Source organism: Ranitomeya imitator, chromosome 10 (assembly GCF_032444005.1).
Source record: "Ranitomeya imitator isolate aRanImi1 chromosome 10, aRanImi1.pri, whole genome shotgun sequence".
Lineage (NCBI taxonomy): Eukaryota > Metazoa > Chordata > Amphibia > Anura > Dendrobatidae > Ranitomeya > Ranitomeya imitator.
The window spans coordinates 6,680,582-6,703,919 of record NC_091291.1 but is presented as its reverse complement, the minus strand read 5'-3'; the positions used below and the strand labels follow the sequence as shown (position 1 = coordinate 6,703,919).

At 50.8% G+C, this 23,338-nt stretch overlaps 1 protein-coding gene across 1 annotated transcript; it reads left to right on the top strand.

Moving 5' to 3' along the window:
• The first annotated feature begins 1,309 nt into the window (after positions 1-1,309).
• Positions 1,310-22,907, top strand: AGMAT (agmatinase (putative)). The gene is made up of 7 exons (XM_069741668.1): positions 1,310-1,989; positions 18,983-19,185; positions 19,269-19,317; positions 19,541-19,736; positions 20,637-20,816; positions 21,061-21,145; positions 21,230-22,907. The coding sequence occupies exons 1-7, from the start codon at positions 1,685-1,687 to the stop codon at positions 21,301-21,303; spliced, it is 1,092 nt and encodes a 363-aa protein (XP_069597769.1). The 5' UTR covers positions 1,310-1,684; the 3' UTR covers positions 21,304-22,907.
• Positions 22,908-23,338: the final 431 nt, after the last annotated feature.

Here is a 23,338-nt window from a genome sequence, read left to right as displayed (position 1 = left end):
GGGGTGGAAAAGTGCAAACCCAGCAGATGTCACCAGAGACCGAGGGCCACGTCCAGTGCCTGCAGTCAGGGCATGATGGGAGTTGTGGTGGGTGGCAGGTTGGAGACCACCGATCTACAGTCTGGGCTCATATTTTGGGACGTTCATACAATTGTGGGAATTAAGTGAAATCCCATTGAGATGACCCATAATTGCGCTGAATGTAATGTCCAGGGTGGTCCGCTCACACAGGGGGGCTCTCAATTTACTGACTGCGCAGCGATCCTTAGTGTACCAAGTTGTGACCACCGTTAAAAAGGGGCAAATAAGCAGGAGGTGTACAAAGATCAGTGCACCCCCCGATCCAGACCCCAATATTAGCCAGAGCTGCGGGGAAATGGCCGAAATGACCCCGCAATTCCTGCATAAACCTGCAAGGGGCGCTATTACATTGCAGCCGTAAACATCACTGAGGACAAATGCGCTAAAAATACCCCCTGGGCTGGAGGAGTCCGAATGTAGGGGAGGGCGAAGCATTGCTGCGACCGGAGGGGCGGAGGGCGAAGCATTGCTGCGACCGGAGGGGCGGAGGGCGAAGCATTGCTGCGACCGGAGGGGCGGAGGGCGAAGCATTGCTGCGACCGGAGGGGCGGAGGGCGAAGCATTGCTGCGACCGGAGGGGCGGAGGGCGAAGCATTGCTGCGACCGGAGGGGCGGAGGGCGAAGCATTGCTGCGACCGGAGGGGCGGAGGGCGAAGCATTGCTGCGACCGGAGGGGCGGAGGGCGAAGCATTGCTGCGACCGGAGGGGCGGAGGGCGAAGCATTGCTGCGACCGGAGGGGCGGAGGGCGAAGCATTGCTGCGACCGGAGGGGCGAAGGGCGAAGCATTGCTGCGACCGGAGGGGCGAAGGGCGAAGCATTGCTGCGACCGGAGGGGCGGAGGGCGAAGCATTGCTGCGACCGGAGGGGCGGAGGGCGAAGCATTGCTGCGACCGGAGGGGCGGAGGGCGAAGCATTGCTGCGACCGGAGGGGCGGAGGGCGAAGCATTGCTGCGACCGGAGGGGCGGAGGGCGAAGCATTGCTGCGACCGGAGGGGCGAAGGGCGAAGCATTGCTGCGACCGGAGGGGCGGAGGGCGAAGCATTGCTGCGACCGGAGGGGCGGAGGGCGAAGCATTGCTGCGACCGGAGGGGCGAAGGGCGAAGCATTGCTGCGACCGGAGGGGCGGAGGGCGAAGCATTGCTGCGACCGGAGGGGCGAAGGGCGAAGCATTGCTGCGACCGGAGGGGCGGAGGGCGAAGCATTGCTGCGACCGGAGGGGCGGAGGGCGAAGCATTGCTGCGACCGGAGGGGCGGAGGGCGAAGCATTGCTGTGACCGGAGGGCGGAGGGCGAAGCATTGCTGCGACCGGAGGGGCGGAGGGCGAAGCATTGCTGCGACCGGAGGGGCGAAGGGCGAAGCATTGCTGTGACCGGAGGGGCGGAGGGCGGAGGGCGAAGCATTGCTGTGACCGGAGGGGCGGAGGGCGAAGCATTGCTGTGACCGGAGGGCGGAGGGCGAAGCATTGCTGTGACCGGAGGGGCGAAGGGCGAAGCATTGCTGTGACCGGAGGGCGGAGGGCGAAGCATTGCTGTGACCGGAGGGGCGGAGGGCGAAACGGCACACAGACGTCCGCACCTTGAACTTCGGGACAAGTGTCTCATCATGGCCAAGGTGATCACCATCTGCAGAGCCGGCGCTCCGAGCGTCCGAAAACTGCACCCCCTCTGGGCCTCCCGCTCAGTTTTGGGGACCCCGCCGGATTGTGGGAGCAGGAAGCTCCAGTGCCCCCCTGAGCGCGGGATATCGGGCGCGAGGTTTAACGAGCCGCTGAGCGCCGAAGAGGTGGCGCGAATGGCCGGAATCTGCACCATGTGCCGCCTTCCCTACCAGGAGTCTGCGGAGGGGCTGGACGCAGCGTTTATCGGGGTCCCCCTGGATACAGGCACCTCGAACCGACCAGGAGCAAGGCAAGGAGCGCAGTGTCCACCGCAGAACGCAGCAGACCCCGGGCAGAGGGGCAATACGGGGGGCAGAGGGGCACCACGGGGGGCAGAGGGGGCAGTACGGGGGGGCAGAGGGGGCAGCACGGGGGGCTCAATCTTCTGTCACTCCATTATGGAGCCTAACATTATCTCATGTGTGATACTGAGCTGCTGAGCCGAGGGGTCATATGTCCCCTCTACGGGATTGTGTGGGGGGCTCCCGAAATAAAGCGGATCCCAACCGCCTCCACTAGGGGAACCACTGCCCGTCTGCTGAGCTGTGTATCTAATCCTATCCTGTGTGATACTGTCTGCTGAGCCGTGTATCTAATCCTCTCCTGTGTGATACTGACTGCTGAGCAGTGTATCTAATCCTCTCCTGTGTGATACTGACTGCTGAGCCGTGTATCTAATCCTATCCTGTGTGATGCTGACTGCTGAGCCGTGTATCTAATCCTCTCCTGTGTGATACTGTCTGCTGAGCCGTGTATCTAATCCTATCCTGTGTGATGCTGACTGCTGAGCCGTGTATCTAATCCTCCCGTGTGATACTGACTGCTGAGCCGTGTATCTAATCCTCTCCTGTGTGATACTGTCTGCTAAGCCGTGTATCTAATCCTATCCTGTGTGATACTGACTGCTAAGCCGTGTATCTAATCCTATCCTGTGTGATACTGTCTGCTGAGCCGTGTACCTAATCCTATCCTGTGTGATACAGTCTGCTGAGCCGTGTATCTAATCCTCTCCTGTGTGATACTGTCTGCTGAGCCGTGTATCTAATCCTATCCTGTGTGATACAGTCTGCTGAGCCGTGTATCTAATCCTCTCCTGTGTGATACAGTCTGCTGAGCCGTGTATCTAATCCTCTCCTGTGTGATACAGTCTGCTGAGCCGTGTATCTAATCCTATCCTGTGTGATACTGTCTGCTGAGCCGTGTACCTAATCCTATCCTGTGTGATACAGTCTGCTGAGCCGTGTATCTAATCCTCTCCTGTGTGATACTGTCTGCTGAGCCGTGTATCTAATCCTATCCTGTGTGATACAGTCTGCTGAGCCGTGTATCTAATCCTCTCCTGTGTGATACAGTCTGCTGAGCCGTGTATCTAATCCTCTCCTGTGTGATACTGTCTGCTGAGCCGTGTATCTAATCTTATCCTGTGTGATACAGTCTGCTGAGCCGTGTATCTAATCCTCTCCTGTGTGATACCGTCTGCTAAGCCGTGTATCTAATCCCATCCTGTGTGATACTGTCTGCTGAGCTGTGTATCTAATCCTCTCCTGTGTGATACCGTCTGCTAAGCCGTGTATCTAATCCCATCCTGTGTGATACTGACTGCTGAGCCGTGTATCTAATCCTCTCCTGTGTGATACTGTCTGCTGAGCCGTGTATCTAATCCTCTCCTGTGTGATACAGTCTGCTGAGCCGTGTATCTAATACTATCCTGTGTGATACAGTCTGCTGAGCCGTGTATCTAATCCTATCCTGTGTGATACAGTCTGCTGAGCCGTGTATCTAATCCTCTCCTGTGTCATAGTCTGCTGAGCCGTGTATCTAATCCTCTCCTGTGTGGTACTGTCTGCTAAGCCGTGTATCTAATCCCATCCTGTGTGATACCGTCTGCTAAGCCGTGTATCTAATCCCATCCTGTGTGATACCGTCTGCTGAGCCGTGTATCTAATCCTCTCCTGTGTGATACTGTCTGCTGAGCCGTGTATCTAATCCTATCCTGTGTGATACAGTCTGCTGAGCCGTGTATCTAATCCTCTCCTGTGTGATACCGTCTGCTAAGCCGTGTATCTAATCCCATCCTGTGTGATACAGTCTGCTGAGCCGTGTATCTAATCCTCTCCTGTGTGATACTGTCTGCTGAGCCGTGTATCTAATCTTATAAAGTGTGATACCGTCTGCTGAGCTGTGTATCTAATCCTCTCCTATGTGATACAGTCTGCTGAGCCGTGTATCTAATCCTCTCCTGTGTGATGCTGCCTGCTGAGCCATGTATCTAATCCCATCCTGTGTGATACCATCTGCTGAGCCGTGTATCTAATCCTCTCCTGTGTGATACAGTCTGCTGAGCCATGTATCTAATCCTCTCCTGTGTGATGCTGACTGCTGAGCCGTGTATCTAATCCTATCCTGTGTGATACTGTCTGCTGAGCTGTGTATCTAATCCTCTCCTGTGTGATACAGTCTGCTGAGCCGTGTATCTAATCCTCTCCTGTGTGATACTGTCTGCTGAGCCGTGTATCTAATCCTCTCCTGTGTGATACTGTCTGCTGAGCCGTGTATCTAATCCTCTCCTGTGTGATACCGTCTGCTAAGCCGTGTATCTAATCCCATCCTGCGTGATACAGTCTGCTGAGCCGTGTATCTAATCCTCTCCTGTGTGATACAGTCTGCTGAGCCATGTATCTAATCCTCTCCTGTGTGATGCTGACTGCTGAGCCGTGTATCTAATCCTCTCCTGTGTGATACTGTCTGCTGAGCCGTGTATCTAATCCTCTCCTGTGTGATACTGTCTGCTGAGCCGTGTATCTAATCCTATCCTGTGTGATACAGTCTGCTGAGCCGTGTATCTAATCCTATCCTGTGTGATACTGACTGCTGAGCTGTGTATCTAATCCTCTCCTGTGTGATACCGTCTGCTAAGCCGTGTATCTAATCCCATCCTGTGTGATACTGTCTGCTGAGCTGTGTATCTAATCCTCTCCTGTGTGATACTGTCTGCTAAGCCGTGTATCTAATCCCATCCTGTGTGATACCGTCTGCTGAGCCGTGTATCTAATCCTCTCCTGTGTGATACAGTCTGCTGAGCCGTGTATCTAATCCTATCCTGTGTGATACAGTCTGCTGAGCCGTGTATCTAATCCTCTCCTGTGTCATAGTCTGCTGAGCCGTGTATCTAATCCTCTCCTGTGTGGTACTGTCTGCTAAGCCGTGTATCTAATCCCATCCTGTGTGATACCGTCTGCTAAGCCGTGTATCTAATCCCATCCTGTGTGATACCGTCTGCTGAGCTGTGTATCTAATCCTATCCTGTGTGATACTGTCTGCTGAGCCGTGTATCTAATCCCATCCTGTGTGATACCGTCTGCTGAGCTGTGTATCTAATCCCATCCTGTGTGATACCGTCTGCTAAGCCGTGTATCTAATCCTATCCTGTGTGATACTGTCTGCTGAGCTGTGTATCTAATCCTATCCTGTGTGATACTGTCTGCTGAGCCGTGTATCTAATCCTCTCCTGTTTGATACTGTCTGCTGAGCCGTGTATCTAATCCTCTCCTGTGTGATACTGTCTGCTGAGCCGTGTATCTAATCCTCTCCTGTGTGATACCGTCTGCTAAGCCGTGTATCTAATCCCATCCTGTGTGATACCGTCTGCTGAGCCGTGTATCTAATCCTCTCCTGTGTGATACAGTCTGCTGAGCCGTGTATCTAATCCTATCCTGTGTGATACAGTCTGCTGAGCCGTGTATCTAATCCTCTCCTGTGTCATAGTCTGCTGAGCCGTGTATCTAATCCTCTCCTGTGTGGTACTGTCTGCTGAGCCGTGTATCTAATCCTCTCCTGTGTGATACCGTCTGCTAAGCCGTGTATCTAATCCCATCCTGTGTGATACCGTCTGCTGAGCCGTGTATCTAATCCTCTCCTGTGTGATAGTCTGCTGAGCCGTGTATCTAATCCTCTCCTGTGTGATAGTCTGCTGAGCCGTGTATCTAATCCTCTCCTGTGTGATGCTGACTGCTGAGCCGTGTATCTAATCCTCTCCTGTGTGATACTGTCTAATGAGCCGTGTATCTAATCCTCTCCTGTGTGATACCGTCTGCTGAGCCGTGTATCTAATCCTCTCCTGTGTGATACTGTCTAATGAGCCGTGTATCTAATCCTCTCCTGTGTGATACCGTCTGCTAAGCCGTGTATCTAATCCCATCCTGTGTGATACCGTCTGCTGAGCCGTGTATCTAATCCTCTCCTGTGATACTGACTGCTGAGCTGTGTATCTAATCCTCTCCTGTGTGATACCGTCTGCTGAGCCGTGTATCTAATCCTCTCCTGTGATACTGACTGCTGAGCCGTGTATCTAATCCTCTCCTGTGTGATACCGTCTGCTGAGCCGTGTATCTAATCCTCTCCTGTGTGATACTGACTGCTGAGCTGTGTATCTAATCCTCTCGTGTGTGATACTGTCTGCTGAGCTGTGTATCTAATCCTATCCTGTGTGATACTGACTGCTGAGCCGTGTATCTAATCCTCTCCTGTGTGATACTGACTGCTGAGCCGTGTATCTAATCCTATCCTGTTTGATACTGTCTGCTGAGCCGTGTATCTAATCCTCTCCTGTGTGATACAGTCTGCTGAGCCATGTATCTAATCCTCTCCTGTGTGATGCTGACTGCTGAGCCGTGTATCTAATCCTATCCTGTGTGATACTGTCTGCTGAGCTGTGTATCTAATCCTCTCCTGTGTGATACAGTCTGCTGAGCCGTGTATCTAATCCTCTCCTGTGTGATACTGTCTGCTGAGCCGTGTATCTAATCCTCTCCTGTGTGATACTGTCTGCTGAGCCGTGTATCTAATCCTCTCCTGTGTGATACCGTCTGCTAAGCCGTGTATCTAATCCCATCCTGCGTGATACAGTCTGCTGAGCCGTGTATCTAATCCTCTCCTGTGTGATACAGTCTGCTGAGCCATGTATCTAATCCTCTCCTGTGTGATGCTGACTGCTGAGCCGTGTATCTAATCCTCTCCTGTGTGATACTGTCTGCTGAGCCGTGTATCTAATCCTCTCCTGTGTGATACTGTCTGCTGAGCCGTGTATCTAATCCTATCCTGTGTGATACAGTCTGCTGAGCCGTGTATCTAATCCTCTCCTGTGTGATACCGTCTGCTAAGCCGTGTATCTAATCCCATCCTGTGTGATACTGTCTGCTGAGCTGTGTATCTAATCCTCTCCTGTGTGATACCGTCTGCTAAGCCGTGTATCTAATCCCATCCTGTGTGATACCGTCTGCTGAGCCGTGTATCTAATCCTCTCCTGTGTGATACAGTCTGCTGAGCCGTGTATCTAATACTATCCTGTGTGATACAGTCTGCTGAGCCGTGTATCTAATCCTATCCTGTGTGATACAGTCTGCTGAGCCGTGTATCTAATCCTCTCCTGTGTCATAGTCTGCTGAGCCGTGTATCTAATCCTCTCCTGTGTGGTACTGTCTGCTAAGCCGTGTATCTAATCCCATCCTGTGTGATACCGTCTGCTAAGCCGTGTATCTAATCCCATCCTGTGTGATACCGTCTGCTGAGCTGTGTATCTAATCCTATCCTGTGTGATACTGTCTGCTGAGCCGTGTATCTAATCCCATCCTGTGTGATACAGTCTGCTGAGCTGTGTATCTAATCCCATCCTGTGTGATACCGTCTGCTAAGCCGTGTATCTAATCCTATCCTGTGTGATACTGTCTGCTGAGCTGTGTATCTAATCCTATCCTGTGTGATACTGTCTGCTGAGCCGTGTATCTAATCCTCTCCTGTGTGATACTGTCTGCTGAGCCGTGTATCTAATCCTCTCCTGTGTGATACTGTCTGCTGAGCCGTGTATCTAATCCTCTCCTGTGTGATACCGTCTGCTAAGCCGTGTATCTAATCCCATCCTGTGTGATACCGTCTGCTGAGCCGTGTATCTAATCCTCTCCTGTGTGATACAGTCTGCTGAGCCGTGTATCTAATCCTATCCTGTGTGATACAGTCTGCTGAGCCGTGTATCTAATCCTCTCCTGTGTCATAGTCTGCTGAGCCGTGTATCTAATCCTCTCCTGTGTGGTACTGTCTGCTGAGCCGTGTATCTAATCCTCTCCTGTGTGATACCGTCTGCTAAGCCGTGTATCTAATCCCATCCTGTGTGATACCGTCTGCTGAGCCGTGTATCTAATCCTCTCCTGTGTGATAGTCTGCTGAGCCGTGTATCTAATCCTCTCCTGTGTGATAGTCTGCTGAGCCGTGTATCTAATCCTCTCCTGTGTGATGCTGACTGCTGAGCCGTGTATCTAATCCTCTCCTGTGTGATACTGTCTAATGAGCCGTGTATCTAATCCTCTCCTGTGTGATACCGTCTGCTGAGCCGTGTATCTAATCCTCTCCTGTGTGATACTGTCTAATGAGCCGTGTATCTAATCCTCTCCTGTGTGATACCGTCTGCTAAGCCGTGTATCTAATCCCATCCTGTGTGATACCGTCTGCTGAGCCGTGTATCTAATCCTCTCCTGTGATACTGACTGCTGAGCTGTGTATCTAATCCTATCCTGTGTGATACTGTCTGCTGAGCCGTGTATCTAATCCTCTCCTGTGTGATACCGTCTGCTGAGCCGTGTATCTAATCCTCTCCTGTGTGATACTGACTGCTGAGCTGTGTATCTAATCCTCTCGTGTGTGATACTGTCTGCTGAGCTGTGTATCTAATCCTATCCTGTGTGATACTGACTGCTGAGCCGTGTATCTAATCCTCTCCTGTGTGATACTGACTGCTGAGCCGTGTATCTAATCCTATCCTGTTTGATACTGTCTGCTGAGCCGTGTATCTAATCCTCTCCTGTGTGATACCGACTGCTGAGCTGTGTATCTAATCATCTCCTGTGTGGTACCGTCTGCTGAGCTGTGTATCTAATCCTCTCCTGTGTGATACCGACTGCTGAGCTGTGTATCTAATCCTATCCTGTGATACTGTCTGCTGAGCAGTGTATCTAATCCTCTCCTGTGTGATACTGTCTGCTGAGCCGTGTATCTAATCCTCTCCTGTGTGATACCGTCTGCTGAGCTGTGTATCTAATCCTATCCTGTGTGATACTGTCTGCTGAGCTGTGTATCTAATCCTCTCCTGTGTGATACCGTCTGCTGAGCTGTGTATCTAATCCTATCCTGTGTGATACTGTCTGCTGAGCTGTGTATCTAATCTTATAAAGTGTGATACCGTCTGCTGAGCCGTGTATCTAATCCTCTCCTGTGTGGTACTGTCTGCTGAGCCGTGTATCTAATCTTCTAAAGTGTGATACCGTCTGCTGAACCGTGTATCTAATCCTATAACGTGCGATACTGACTGCTGAGCCGTGTATCTAATCCTATCCTGTGTGATACTGACTGCTGAGCCGTGTATCTAATCCTATAACATGTGATACTGACTGCTGAGCTGTGTATCTAATCCTATCCTGTGTGATACTGACTGCTGAGCCGTGTATCTAATCCTCTTCTATGTGATGCTGTCTGCTGAGCCGTGTATCTAATCCTCTCCTGTGTGATACTGACTGCTGAGCCGTGTATCTAATCCTCCCGTGTGATGCTGACTGCTGAGCCGTGTATCTAGTCCTCTTCTGTGTGATGCTGTCTGCTGAGCCGTGTATCTAATCCTCTTCTGTGTGATGCTGACTGCTGAGCCGTGTATCTAATCCTCTCCTCTGTGATACTGTCTGAGCCGTGTATCTAATCCTCTCCTCTGTGATACTGTCTGAGCCGTGTATCTAATCCTCTCCTGTGTGATACCGACTGCTGAGCTGTGTATCTAATCCTCTCCTGTGTGATGCTGACTGCTGAGCCGTGTATCTAATCCTTTCCTGAGTGATACTGACTACTGAGCCGTGTATCTAATCCTATCCTGTGTGATGCTGTCTGCTGAGCCATGTATCTAATCCTCTCCTGTGTGATACTGACTGCTGAGGCATGTATCTAATCCTATCCTGTGATACGGTCTGCTGAGGCATGTATCTAATCCTCTCCTGTGTGATGCTCTCTGCTGAGCCATGTATCTAATCCTCTCCTGTGTGATACTGACTGCTGAGCCGTGTATCTAATCCTATCCTGTGATACGGTCTGCTGAGGCATGTATCTAATCCTCTCCTGTGTGATGCTCTCTGCTGAGCCATGTATCTAATCTTCTTGTGTGTGATACTGACTGCTGAGCCGTGTATCTAATCCTCTCCTGTGTGATACTGACTGCTGAGCTATGTATCTAATCCTCTGTGTGATACTGACTGCTGAGCCGTGTATCTAATCCACTCCTGTGTGATACTGACTGCTGAGCCGTGTATCTAATCCTCTCCTGTGATACTGACTGCTGAGCTGTGTATCTAATCCTCTCCTGTGTGATAGCTCAGCAGACAGTATCATACAGGAGTGGATTAGATACAGGGCTCAGCAGACAGTATCACACAGGAGAGGATTAGATACACGGCTCAGCAGTCAGTATCACACAGGAGAGGATTAGATACAGGGCTCAGCAGACAGTATCACACAGGAGAGGATTAGATACACGGCTCAGCAGTCAGTATCACACAGGAGAGGATTAGATACACGGCTCATCAGTCAGTATCACACAGGAGAGGATTAGATACACGGCTCGGCAGTCAGTATCACACAGGAGAGGATTAGATACACGGCTCAGCAGACAGTATCACACAGGAGAGGATTAGATACATAGCTCACAGGCAGTATCACACAGGAGAGGATTAGATACACGGCTCAGCAGTCAGCATCACACAGGAGAGGACTAGATACACACTGCCTGTGAGCTATGTATCTAATCCTCTCCTGTGTGATAGTCTGCTGAGCCGCGTATCTAATCCTCTCCTGAGTGATACTGACTGCTGAGCCGTGTATCTAATCCTCTCCTGTGTGATACTGTCTGCTGAGCCGTGTATCTAATCCTCTCCTGTGTGATACTGACTGCTGAGCCGTGTATCTAATCCTCTCCTGTGTGATGCTGACTGCTGAGCCGTGTATCTAATCCTATCCTGTGTGATACTGTCTGCTGAGCTGTGTATCTAATCCTCTCCTGTGTGATAGTCTGCTGAGCCGTGTATCTAATCCTCTCCTGTGTGATACTGTCTGCTGAGCCGTGTATCTAATCCTCTCCTGTGTGATACTGTCTGCTGAGCCGTGTATCTAATCCTCTCCTGTGTGATACCGTCTGCTAAGCCGTGTATCTAATCCCATCCTGTGTGATACCGTCTGCTGAGCCGTGTATCTAATCCTCTCCTGTGTGAAACAGTCTGCTGAGCCGTGTATCTAATCCTATCCTGTGTGATACAGTCTGCTGAGCCGTGTATCTAATCCTCTCCTGTGTCAGTCTGCTGAGCCGTGTATCTAATCCTCTCCTGTGTGGTACTGTCTGCTGAGCCGTGTATCTAATCCTCTCCTGTGTGATACCGCCTGCTAAGCCGTGTATCTAATCCCATCCTGTGTGATACCGTCTGCTGAGCCGTGTATCTAATCCTCTCCTGTGTGATAGTCTGCTGAGCCGTGTATCTAATCCTCTCCTGTGTGATAGTCTGCTGAGCCGTGTATCTAATCCTCTCCTGTGTGATGCTGACTGCTGAGCCGTGTATCTAATCCTCTCCTGTGTGATACTGTCTAATGAGCCGTGTATCTAATCCTCTCCTGTGTGATACCGTCTGCTGAGCCGTGTATCTAATCCTCTCCTGTGTGATACTGTCTAATGAGCCGTGTATGTAATCCTCTCCTGTGTGATACCGTCTGCTAAGCCGTGTATCTAATCCCATCCTGTGTGATACCGTCTGCTGAGCCGTGTATCTAATCCTCTCCTGTGTGATACTGACTGCTGAGCTGTGTATCTAATCCTATCCTGTGTGATACTGTCTGCTGAGCCGTGTATCTAATCCTCTCCTGTGTGATACCGTCTGCTGAGCCGTGTATCTCATCCTCTCCTGTGTGATACTGACTGCTGAGCTGTGTATCTAATCCTCTCGTGTGTGATACTGTCTGCTGAGCTGTGTATCTAATCCTATCCTGTGTGATACTGACTGCTGAGCGGTGTATCTAATCCTCTCCTGTGTGATACTGACTGCTGAGCCGTGTATCTAATCCTATCCTGTGTGATACTGTCTGCTGAGCCGTGTATCTAATCCTCTCCTGTGTGATACCGACTGCTGAGCTGTGTATCTAATCATCTCCTGTGTGATACCGTCTGCTGAGCTGTGTATCTAATCCTCTCCTGTGTGATACCGACTGCTGAGCTGTGTATCTAATCCTATCCTGTGTGATACTGTCTGCTGAGCAGTGTATCTAATCCTCTCCTGTGTGACACTGTCTGCTGAGCCGTGTATCTAATCCTCTCCTGTGTGATACCGTCTGCTGAGCTGTGTATCTAATCCTATCCTGTGTGATACTGTCTGCTGAGCTGTGTATCTAATCCTCTCCTGTGTGATACCGTCTGCTGAGCTGTGTATCTAATCCTATCCTGTGTGATACTGTCTGCTGAGCTGTGTATCTAATCTTATAAAGTGTGATACCGTCTGCTGAGCCGTGTATCTAATCCTCTCCTGTGTGGTACTGTCTGCTGAGCCGTGTATCTAATCTTCTAAAGTGTGATACCGTCTGCTGAACCGTGTATCTAATCCTATAACGTGCGATACTGACTGCTGAGCCGTGTATCTAATCCTATCCTGTGTGATACTGACTGCTGAGCCGTGTATCTAATCCTATAACATGTGATACTGACTGCTGAGCTGTGTATCTAATCCTATCCTGTGTGATACTGACTGCTGAGCCGTGTATCTAATCCTCTTCTGTGTGATGCTGTCTGCTGAGCCGTGTATCTAATCCTCTCCTGTGTGATACTGACTGCTGAGCCGTGTATCTAATCCTCCCGTGTGATGCTGACTGCTGAGCCGTGTATCTAATCCTCTTCTGTGTGATGCTGTCTGCTGAGCCGTGTATCTAATCCTCTTCTGTGTGATGCTGACTGCTGAGCCGTGCATCTAATCCTCTCCTCTGTGATACTGTCTGAGCCGTGTATCTAATCCTCTCCTCTGTGATACTGTGTGAGCCGTGTATCTAATCCTCTCCTGTGTGATACCAACTGCTGAGCTGTGTATCTAATCCTCTCCTGTGTGATGCTGACTGCTGAGCCGTGTATCTAATCCTTTCCTGAGTGATACTGACTACTGAGCCGTGTATCTAATCCTATCCTGTGTGATGCTGTCTGCTGAGCCATGTATCTAATCCTCTCCTGTGTGATACTGACTGCTGAGGCATGTATCTAATCCTATCCTGTGATACGGTCTGCTGAGGCATGTATCTAATCCTCTCCTGTGTGATGCTCTCTGCTGAGCCATGTATCTAATCCTCTCCTGTGTGATACTGACTGCTGAGCCGTGTATCTAATCCTATCCTGTGATACGGTCTGCTGAGGCATGTATCTAATCCTCTCCTGTGTGATGCTCTCTGCTGAGCCATGTATCTAATCTTCTTGTGTGTGATACTGACTGCTGAGCCGTGTATCTAATCCTCTCCTGTGTGATACTGACTGCTGAGCTATGTATCTAATCCTCTGTGTGATACTGACTGCTGAGCCGTGTATCTAATCCACTCCTGTGTGATACTGACTGCTGAGCCGTGTATCTAATCCTCTCCTGTGATACTGACTGCTGAGCCGTGTATCTAATTCTCTCCTGTGTGATAGCTCAGCAGACAGTATCATACAGGAGTGGATTAGATACAGGGCTCAGCAGACAGTATCACACAGGAGAGGATTAGATACACGGCTCAGCAGTCAGTATCACACAGGAGAGGATTAGATACAGGGCTCAGCAGACAGTATCACACAGGAGAGGATTAGATACACGGCTCAGCAGTCAGTATCACACAGGAGAGGATTAGATACACGGCTCAGCAGTCAGTATCACACAGGAGAGGATTAGATACACGGCTCGGCAGTCAGTATCACACAGGAGAGGATTAGATACACGGCTCAGCAGACAGTATCACACAGGAGAGGATTAGATACATAGCTCACAGGCAGTATCACACAGGAGAGGATTAGATACACGGCTCAGCAGTCAGCATCACACAGGAGAGGACTAGATACACACTGCCTGTGAGCTATGTATCTAATCCTCTCCTGTGTGATAGTCTGCTGAGCCGCGTATCTAATCCTCTCCTGAGTGATACTGACTGCTGAGCCGTGTATCTAATCCTCTCCTGTGTGATACTGTCTGCTGAGCCGTGTATCTAATCCTCTCCTGTGTGATACCGTCTGCTGAGCCGTGTATCTAATCCTCTCCTGTGTGATACAGTCTGCTGAGCCATGTATCTAATCCTCTCCTGTGTGATGCTGACTGCTGAGCCGTGTATCTAATCCTATCCTGTGTGATACTGTCTGCTGAGCTGTGTATCTAATCCTCTCCTGTGTGATAGTCTGCTGAGCCGTGTATCTAATCCTCTCCTGTGTGATACTGTCTGCTGAGCCGTGTATCTAATCCTCTCCTGTGTGATACCGTCTGCTGAGCCGTGTATCTAATCCTCTCCTGTGTGATACCGTCTGCTAAGCCGTGTATCTAATCCCATCCTGTGTGATACCGTCTGCTGAGCCGTGTATCTAATCCTCTCCTGTGTGATAGTCTGCTGAGCCGTGTATCTAATCCTCTCCTGTGTGATACAGTCTGCTGAGCCGTGTATCTAATCCTATCCTGTGTGATAGTCTGCTGAGCCGTGTATCTAATCCTCTCCTGTGTCATAGTCTGCTGAGCCGTGTATCTAATCCTCTCCTGTGTGGTACTGTCTGCTGAGCCGTGTATCTAATCCTCTCCTGTGTGATACCGTCTGCTAAGCCGTGTATCTAATCCCATCCTGTGTGATACCGTCTGCTGAGCCGTGTATCTAATCCTCTCCTGTGTGATAGTCTGCTGAGCCGTGTATCTAATCCTCTCCTGTGTGATAGTCTGCTGAGCCGTGTATCTAATCCTCTCCTGTGTGATGCTGACTGCTGAGCCGTGTATCTAATCCTCTCCTGTGTGATACTGTCTAATGAGCCGTGTATCTAATCCTCTCCTGTGTGATACCGTCTGCTGAGCCGTGTATCTAATCCTCTCCTGTGTGATACTGTCTAATGAGCCGTGTATCTAATCCTCTCCTGTGTGATACCGTCTGCTAAGCCGTGTATCTAATCCCATCCTGTGTGATACCGTCTGCTGAGCCGTGTATCTAATCCTCTCCTGTGTGATACTGACTGCTGAGCTGTGTATCTAATCCTATCCTGTGTGATACTGTCTGCTGAGTCGTGTATCTAATCCTCTCCTGTGTGATACCGTCTGCTGAGCCGTGTATCTAATCCTCTCCTGTGTGATACCGACTGCTGAGCTGTGTATCTAATCCTCTCGTGTGTGATACTGACTGCTGAGCGGTGTATCTAATCCTCTCCTGTGTGATACTGACTGCTGAGCCGTGTATCTAATCCTATCCTGTGTGATACTGTCTGCTGAGCTGTGTATCTAATCCTCTCCTGTGTGATACCGTCTGCTGAGCCGTGTATCTAATCCTCTCCTGTGTGATACCGATTGCTGAGCTGTGTATCTAATCATCTCCTGTGTGATACCGTCTGCTGAGCTGTGTATCTAATCCTCTCCTGTGTGATACCGACTGCTGAGCTGTGTATCTAATCCTATCCTGTGTGATACTGTCTGCTGAGCAGTGTATCTAATCCTCTCCTGTGTGATACTGTCTGCTGAGCCGTGTATCTAATCCTCTCCTGTGTGATGCTGACTGCTGAGCCGTGTATCTAATCCTATCCTGTGTGATACTGTCTGCTGAGCTGTGTATCTAATCTTATAAAGTGTGATACCGTCTGCTGAGCCGTGTATCTAATCCTATCCTGTGTGATACTGTCTGCTGAGCTGTGTATCTAATCCTATCCTGTGTGATACCGTCTGCTGAGCTGTGTATCTACTCCTATCCTGTGTGATACTGTCTGCTGAGCTGTGTATCTAATCTTATAAAGTGTGATACCGTCTGCTGAGCCGTGTATCTAATCCTCTCCTGTGTGGTACTGTCTGCTGAGCCGTGTATCTAATCTTCTAAAGTGTGATACCGTCTGCTGAACCGTGTATCTAATCCTATAACGTGCGATACTGACTGCTGAGCCGTGTATCTAATCCTATCCTGTGTGATACTGACTGCTGAGCCGTGTATCTAATCCTATAACATGTGATACTGACTGCTGAGCTGTGTATCTAATCCTATCCTGTGTGATACTGACTGCTGAGCCGTGTATCTAATCCTCTTGTGTGATGCTGTCTGCTGAGCCGTGTATCTAATCCTCTCCTGTGTGATACTGACTGCTGAGCCGTGTATCTAATCCTCCCGTGTGATGCTGACTGCTGAGCCGTGTATCTAATCCTCTTCTGTGTGATGCTGTCTGCTGAGCCGTGTATCTAATCCTCTTCTGTGTGATGCTGACTGCTGAGCTATGTATCTAATCCTCTGTGTGATACTGACTGTTGAGCCGTGTATCTAATCCTATCCTGTGATACGGTCTGCTGAGGCATGTATCTAATCCTCTCCTGTGTGATGCTCTCTGCTGAGCCATGTATCTAATCTTCTTGTGTGTGATACTGACTGCTGAGCCGTGTATCTAATCCTCTTCTGTGTGATGCTGACTGCTGAGCTATGTATCTAATCCTCTGTGTGATACTGACTGCTGAGCCGTGTATCTAATCCTCTTCTGTGTGATGCTGTCTGCTGAGCCGTGTATCTAATCCTCTCCTGTGTGATACTGACTGCTGAGCCGTGTATCTAATCCTCCCGTGTGATGCTGACTGCTGAGCCGTGTATCTAATCCTCTTCTGTGTGATGCTGTCTGCTGAGCCGTGTATCTAATCCTCTTCTGTGTGATGCTGACTGCTGAGCCGTGTATCTAATCCTCTCCTCTGTGATACTGTCTGAGCCGTGTATCTAATCCTCTCCTCTGTGATACTGTCTGAGCCGTGTATCTAATCCTCTCCTGTGTGATACCGACTGCTGAGCTGTGTATCTAATCCTCTTCTTTGTGATGCTGACTGCTGAGCCGTGTATCTAATCCTCTCCTCTGTGATACTGTCTGAGCCGTGTATCTAATCCTCTCCTCTGTGATACTGTCTGAGCCGTGTATCTAATCCTCTCCTGTGTGATACTGTCTGCTGAGCCCTGTATCTAATCCACTCCTGTATGATACTGTCTGCTGAGCTATCACACAGGAGAGAATTAGATACATGGCTCAGCAGTCAGTATCACACAGGAGTGGATTAGGTACACGGCTCAGCAGTCAGTATCACACAGAGGATTAGATACATAGCTCAGCAGTCAGCATCACACAGAAGAGGATTAGATACACGGCTCAGCAGTCAGTATCACACACAAGAAGATTAGATACATGGCTCAGCAGAGAGCATCACACAGGAGAGGATTAGATACATGCCTCAGCAGACCGTATCACAGGATAGGATTAGATACACGGCTCAGCAGTCAGTATCACACAGGAGAGGATTAGATACACGGCTCAGGAGACAGTACCACACAGGAGAGGACTAGATACACACTGCCTGTGAGCTATGTATCTAATCCTCTCCTGTGTGATAGTCTGCTGAGCCGCGTATCTAATCCTATAACATGTGATACTGACTGCTGAGCTGTGTATCTAATCCTCTCCTGTGTGATACTGACTGCTGAGCTGTGTATCTAATCCTCTCCTGTGTGATACTGACTGCTGAGCCGTGTATCTAATCCTCCCGTGTGATGCTGACTGCTGAGCCGTGTATCTAATCCTCTTCTGTGTGATGCTGTCTGCTGAGCCGTGTATCTAATCCTCTTCTGTGTGATGCTGACTGCTGAGCCGTGTATCTAATCCTCTCCTCTGTGATACTGTCTGAGCCGTGTATCTAATCCTCTCCTCTGTGATACTGTCTGAGCCGTGTATCTAATCCTCTCCTGTGTGATACCGACTGCTGAGCTGTGTATCTAATCCTCTTCTTTGTGATGCTGACTGCTGAGCCGTGTATCTAATCCTCTCCTCTGTGATACTGTCTGAGCCGTGTATCTAATCCTCTCCTCTGTGATACTGTCTGAGCCGTGTATCTAATCCTCTCCTGTGTGATACCGACTGCTGAGCTGTGTATCTAATCCTCTCCTGTGATGCTGACTGCTGAGCCGTGTATCTAATCCTTTCCTGAGTGATACTGACTACTGAGCCGTGTATCTAATCCTATCCTGTGTGATGCTGTCTGCTGAGCCATGTATCTAATCCTCTCCTGTGTGATACTGACTGCTGAGCCGTGTATCTAATCCTATCCTGTGATACGGTCTGCTGAGGCATGTATCTAATCCTCTCCTGTGTGATGCTCTCTGCTGAGCCATGTATCTAATCTTCTTGTGTGTGATACTGACTGCTGAGCCGTGTATCTAATCCTCTTCTGTGTGATGCTGACTGCTGAGCTATGTATCTAATCCTCTGTGTGATACTGACTGCTGAGCCGTGTATCTAATCCACTCCTGTGTGATACTGACTGCTGAGCCATGTATCTAATTCTCTCCTGTGTGATAGCTCAGCAGACAGTATCATACAGGAGTGGATTAGATACAGGGCTCAGCAGACAGTATCACACAGGAGAGGATTAGATACACGGCTCAGCAGTCAGTATCACACAGGAGAGGATTAGATACAGGGCTCAGCAGACAGTATCACACAGGAGAGGATTAGATACACGGCTCAGCAGTCAGTATCACACAGGAGAGGATTAGATACACGGCTCAGCAGTCAGTATCACACAGGAGAAGATTAGATACACGGCTCGGCAGTCAGTACCACACAGGAGAGGACTAGATACACACTGCCTGTGAGCTATGTATCTAATCCTCTCCTGTGTGATAGTCTGCTGAGCCGCGTATCTAATCCTATAACATGTGATACTGACTGCTGAGCTGTGTATCTAATCCTCTCCTGTGTGATACTGACTGCTGAGCTGTGTATCTAATCCTATCCTGTGTGATACTGATTGCTGAGCCGTGTATCTAATCCTCTCCTGTGTGATACTGACTGCTGAGCCGTGTATCTAATCCTCTCCTGTGATACTGTCTGCTGAGCCGTGTATCTAATCTTATGTGATACTCTGCTGAGATTCCCCGGCAGCACTACTCTCCCCATCATCTTGCTGACTGTTGCGCAGGTTTGGACCTCGTCACATCAGAGCAGAGTCGTGCATGGTGCGGAGATACAATGTGTCCACCAGGGCGGCGCCGTACTCCTCGCTGCAGGTGGCGGACATTGGCGATGTCAGTGTGAATCTGTACAACCTGACGGACAGCTGCCGCCGGATCCGAGACGCCTACCAGAAGATCATGGCGGCCGGCTGCATCCCACTGACCCTGGGTGAGGCTGTGGAGGACAGGGGCAGCCTCGGGAGGGGGGTGGCTCCCTGCGCAGTGTCAGTACCTCTGCTTTCTTTCCTGTAGGTGGAGACCACACCATCACCTACCCCATCCTCCAGGCTGTAGCTGAAAAGTAAGTGACCCCTGCTGGTGAAGACCACCACACATTTCAGTATCACGGATTGCTGACAGTGAATGGAAACTTTGTTAAAGCCAAAGTCTGAATAACCAACCTGACCTAATCCAGCTGAGGGTTCGTCACAGTGTATTGGTCCAGATGAATGCCCAGCAGCTGCACCGATCTCTTGCCTTGATGGTTTGTTACAATGTGTCAGCGCAGGTAACATTTCTCCTAGGCACGGACCTGTCGGTCTGATCCATGTGGACGCGCACACCGACACCGGGGAGCAGGCGCTGGGCGAGAAGATCTATCATGGGACCCCGTTCCGCTGCTGTGTGGATGAAGGTCTCCTGGACGGACAGCGAGTCGTGCAGATCGGGATCCGCGGTTCCGCCTACGACCCCGAGAGATACGAATTCTGCCGGGAGCAGGTGATGAACTGCATGGGCTGTGCTCCAGTCACACCGAGAGCTGCAACACAGAGTTCAGCTCTGGCAGTGACAGGAGTATAAGACATGATGTAACAGCAGACTATTGACTGCAGCTCTGGAGGTGACTGGAGGATAGGACCTGATGTAAAAGCAGAATAGTGACTGCAGCTCTGGAGAGGACCGGAGGATAAGATCTAACAGCAGAATAGTGACTGCAGCTCTGGAGGTGAGTGGAGGATAAGAGACTGTAATAGCAGAATAGTGAGGCAGCTCTGGAGGAGAAGACCTGATGTAAAAGCAGAATAGTGACTGCAGCTCTGGAGAGGACCGAAGGATAAGACGATGTAACAGCAGAATAGTTACTGCAGCTCTGGAGGTTACTGGATGATAAGACATGATGTAATAGCAGAATAGTGACTGCAGCTCTGGAGGTGGCTGGAGGATAAGAGAATGTAATAGCAGAATACTGAGTGCAGCTCTGGAGGTGAGTGGAGGATAAGAGAGTGTAACAGCAGAATAGTGACTGCAGCTCTGGAGGTTACTGGATGATAAGACATGATGTAATAGCAGAATAGTTACTGCAGCTCTGGAGGTTACTGGATGATAAGACATGATGTAATAGCAGAATAGTGACTGCAGCTCTGGAGGTGGCTGGAGGATAAGAGAATGTAATAGCAGAATACTGAGTGCAGCTCTGGAGGTGAGTGGAGGATAAGAGAGTGTAATAGCAGAATAGTGAGTGCAGCTCTGGAGGATAAGACACAGTGTAACAACAGAATAGTGAGTGCAGCTCTGGAGGTGACTGGAGGATAAGACATGGTGAATTTGCAGTGGTGACTGATAAGTGATTGGAATCCCCATGTTCTGGAGGACGACTGACCGGACCCCCGTTCCCTGCAGGGTTTTCGGGTGGTCCTGGTGGAGGATTGCTGGTTCAGGTCTCTGGTTCCGCTCATGTCAGAAGTGAGACAACAAATGGGAGACAAACCCGTCTACCTCAGCTTCGACATTGATGGAATTGACCCCTCGTTTGCCCCCGGTACCGGGACCCCGGAGATCGCCGGCCTGACCACCCCCCAGGTAGGAAGCAGGTGTCATTTTGTCTTTGGTGATCTTTCCCTGCAGTGTAAAGTATGGGGGATGATGGGAGTAAGTGTCAGACTATGCGAGACTCAGTGTACCCATGTGGAGCACAGCTGCAGCGTAAAGCGCACAGCTCCAACAGGACAGAGCGGCACACCTGAGCCGTTGTGTTCTCCAGGGGAGCAGTGCGGAGGTGTAAAGCAGAGCGGCGCAGGCTGACTGTGTGATGTCCTGTGGATAGGCGCTGCAGATTATTCGAGGAAGTCGCGGCTTGAACCTCGTGGGCTGTGACCTGGTGGAGGTGGCGCCTGTGTACGATCAGTCAGGTGAGTACTACAACTCCCACAATGCCCGGCAGCAGAGCGTGCTCAGTCTGCACGATACCAACCATCCGTTTCCCTCCTTCCCAGGTAACACCGCGCTGCTGGCCGCCAACCTGCTGTTTGAGATGCTGTGTGCGCTGCCCGGCGTCCCGACCTACTGAACCCAGCGGGGGGCGCCACTGCGAGGACACGATCACAGATGAGGTCCAGAAACCAGAGAACGAGGAACGCCACCCAAAGCACCAATCCGGAGCAGACACTGACAACGCAGCTCTGCTAACTCCCATCCACCGACACCGGTTGTCAGATCCCGCCATCGCTGCAGCCGGACATTCTACAGTCAGATCCCGCCATCGCTGCAGCCGGACATTCTACAGTCAGATCCCGCCATCGCTGCAGCCGGACATTCTACAGTCAGATCCCGCCGTCGCTGCAGCCAGACATTCTACAGTCAGATCCCGCCGTCGCTGCAGCCAGACATTCTACAGTCAGATCCCGCCGTCGCTGCAGCCAGACATTCTACAGTCAGATCCCGCCGTCGCTGCAGCCAGACATTCTACAGTCAGATCCCGCCGTCGCTGCAGCCAGACATTCTACAGTCAGATCCCGCCGTCGCTGCAGCCAGACATTCTACAGTCAGATCCCGCCGTCGCTGCAGCCGGACATTCTACAGTCAGATCCCGCCGTCGCTGCTGCCAGACATTCTACAGTCAGATCCCGCCGTCGCTGCAGCCAGACACTCTACAGTCAGATCCCGCCGTCGCTGCAGCCAGACATTCTACAGTCAGATCCCGCCGTCGCTGCAGCCAGACATTCTACAGTCAGATCCCGCCGTCGCTGCAGCCGGACATTCTACAGTCAGATCCCGCCGTCGCTGCTGCCAGACATTCTACAGTCAGATCCCGCCGTCGCTGCAGCCAGACATTCTACAGTCAGATCCCGCCGTCGCTGCAGCCAGACATTCTACAGTCAGATCCCGCCGTCGCTGCAGCCAGACATTCTACAGTCAGATCCCGCCGTCGCTGCAGCCGGACATTCTACAGTCAGATCCCGCCGTCGCTGCTGCCAGACATTCTACAGTCAGATCCCGCCGTCGCTGCAGCCAGACACTCTACAGTCAGATCCCGCCGTCGCTGCAGCCAGACACTCTACAGTCAGATCCCGCCGTCGCTGCAGCCGGCCATTCTACAGTCAGAATCCCCCGCCGTCGCTGCAGCCAGACATTCTACAGTCAGATCCCGCCGTCGCTGCTGCCAGACATTCTACAGTCAGATCCCGCCGTCGCTGCAGCCAGACATTCTACAGTCAGATCCCGCCATCGCTGCAGCCGGACATTCTACGGTCAGATCCCGCCGTCGCTGCTGCCAGACATTCTACAGTCAGATCCCGCCGTCGCTGCAGCCAGACATTCTACAGTCAGATCCCGCCGTCGCTGCAGCCGGACATTCTACGGTCAGATCCCGCCGTCGCTGCAGCCAGACATTCTACGGTCAGATCCCGCCGTCGCTGCAGCCAGGCATTCTATAGTCAGATCCCGCCATCGCTGCTGCCAGACATTCTAGTCAGAATCCCCCGCCGTCGCTGCTGCCAGACATTCTACAGTCAGATCCCGCCATCCCTGCAGCCGGACATTCTACAGTCAGATCCCGCCGTCGCTGCTGCCAGACATTCTACAGTCAGATCCCGCCATCACTGCAGCCGGAACTGTCATATAATCATTAAAGGGCAACTCCACCCGAAAGCTCTCTCCCGCAGATGACTATGGAGAAGGATGTAACTTTAGCTACAACTCTGTGTTTTCCAGGGGTCTTCGCAGTAGCCTGCAGTCAGGTCTTAAAGGGCAAGTCCACTTTTGGGAAGTCTGCTCATGGCAGGAAACATGATCCTCTATGACCCCTGCTTTATTTAGGATGTGCAAACAGGAGACTCCATAACAAAGGAGTACTGGCCCTTTAATTAGCCTGCACCTGCACAATGCAGTGTCCAGCAGGAGGCATCACTGAGCAAGCGGAGCATGATATGCAAATAGCACTACAAAGCCTCAACACCTTGCACCAGTCACAAATAGGCCCTTAAAGGGAATGTGCACCATTAGAAAAACAGGACCGTGTTCTCCCAGAGTTGACAGGAATAGGACGGCGCTGCAATACCACATACAACCTGTAACCAGACCTGGCGCTATTTTTCCATCCCAGA

Excerpts from the sequence above, each read along its gene's own strand:
- AGMAT (XM_069741668.1), top strand. The coding sequence starts at position 1,685 with ATGGCCAAGGTGATCACCATCTGCAGAGCCGGCGCTCCGAGCGTCCGA. Across the intron at positions 19,186-19,268 it reads CTGCATCCCACTGACCCTGG|GTGGAGACCACACCATCACC; the intron begins GTGAGGCTGTGG and ends TCTTTCCTGTAG. Across the intron at positions 21,146-21,229 it reads GCCTGTGTACGATCAGTCAG|GTAACACCGCGCTGCTGGCC; the intron begins GTGAGTACTACA and ends CCTCCTTCCCAG.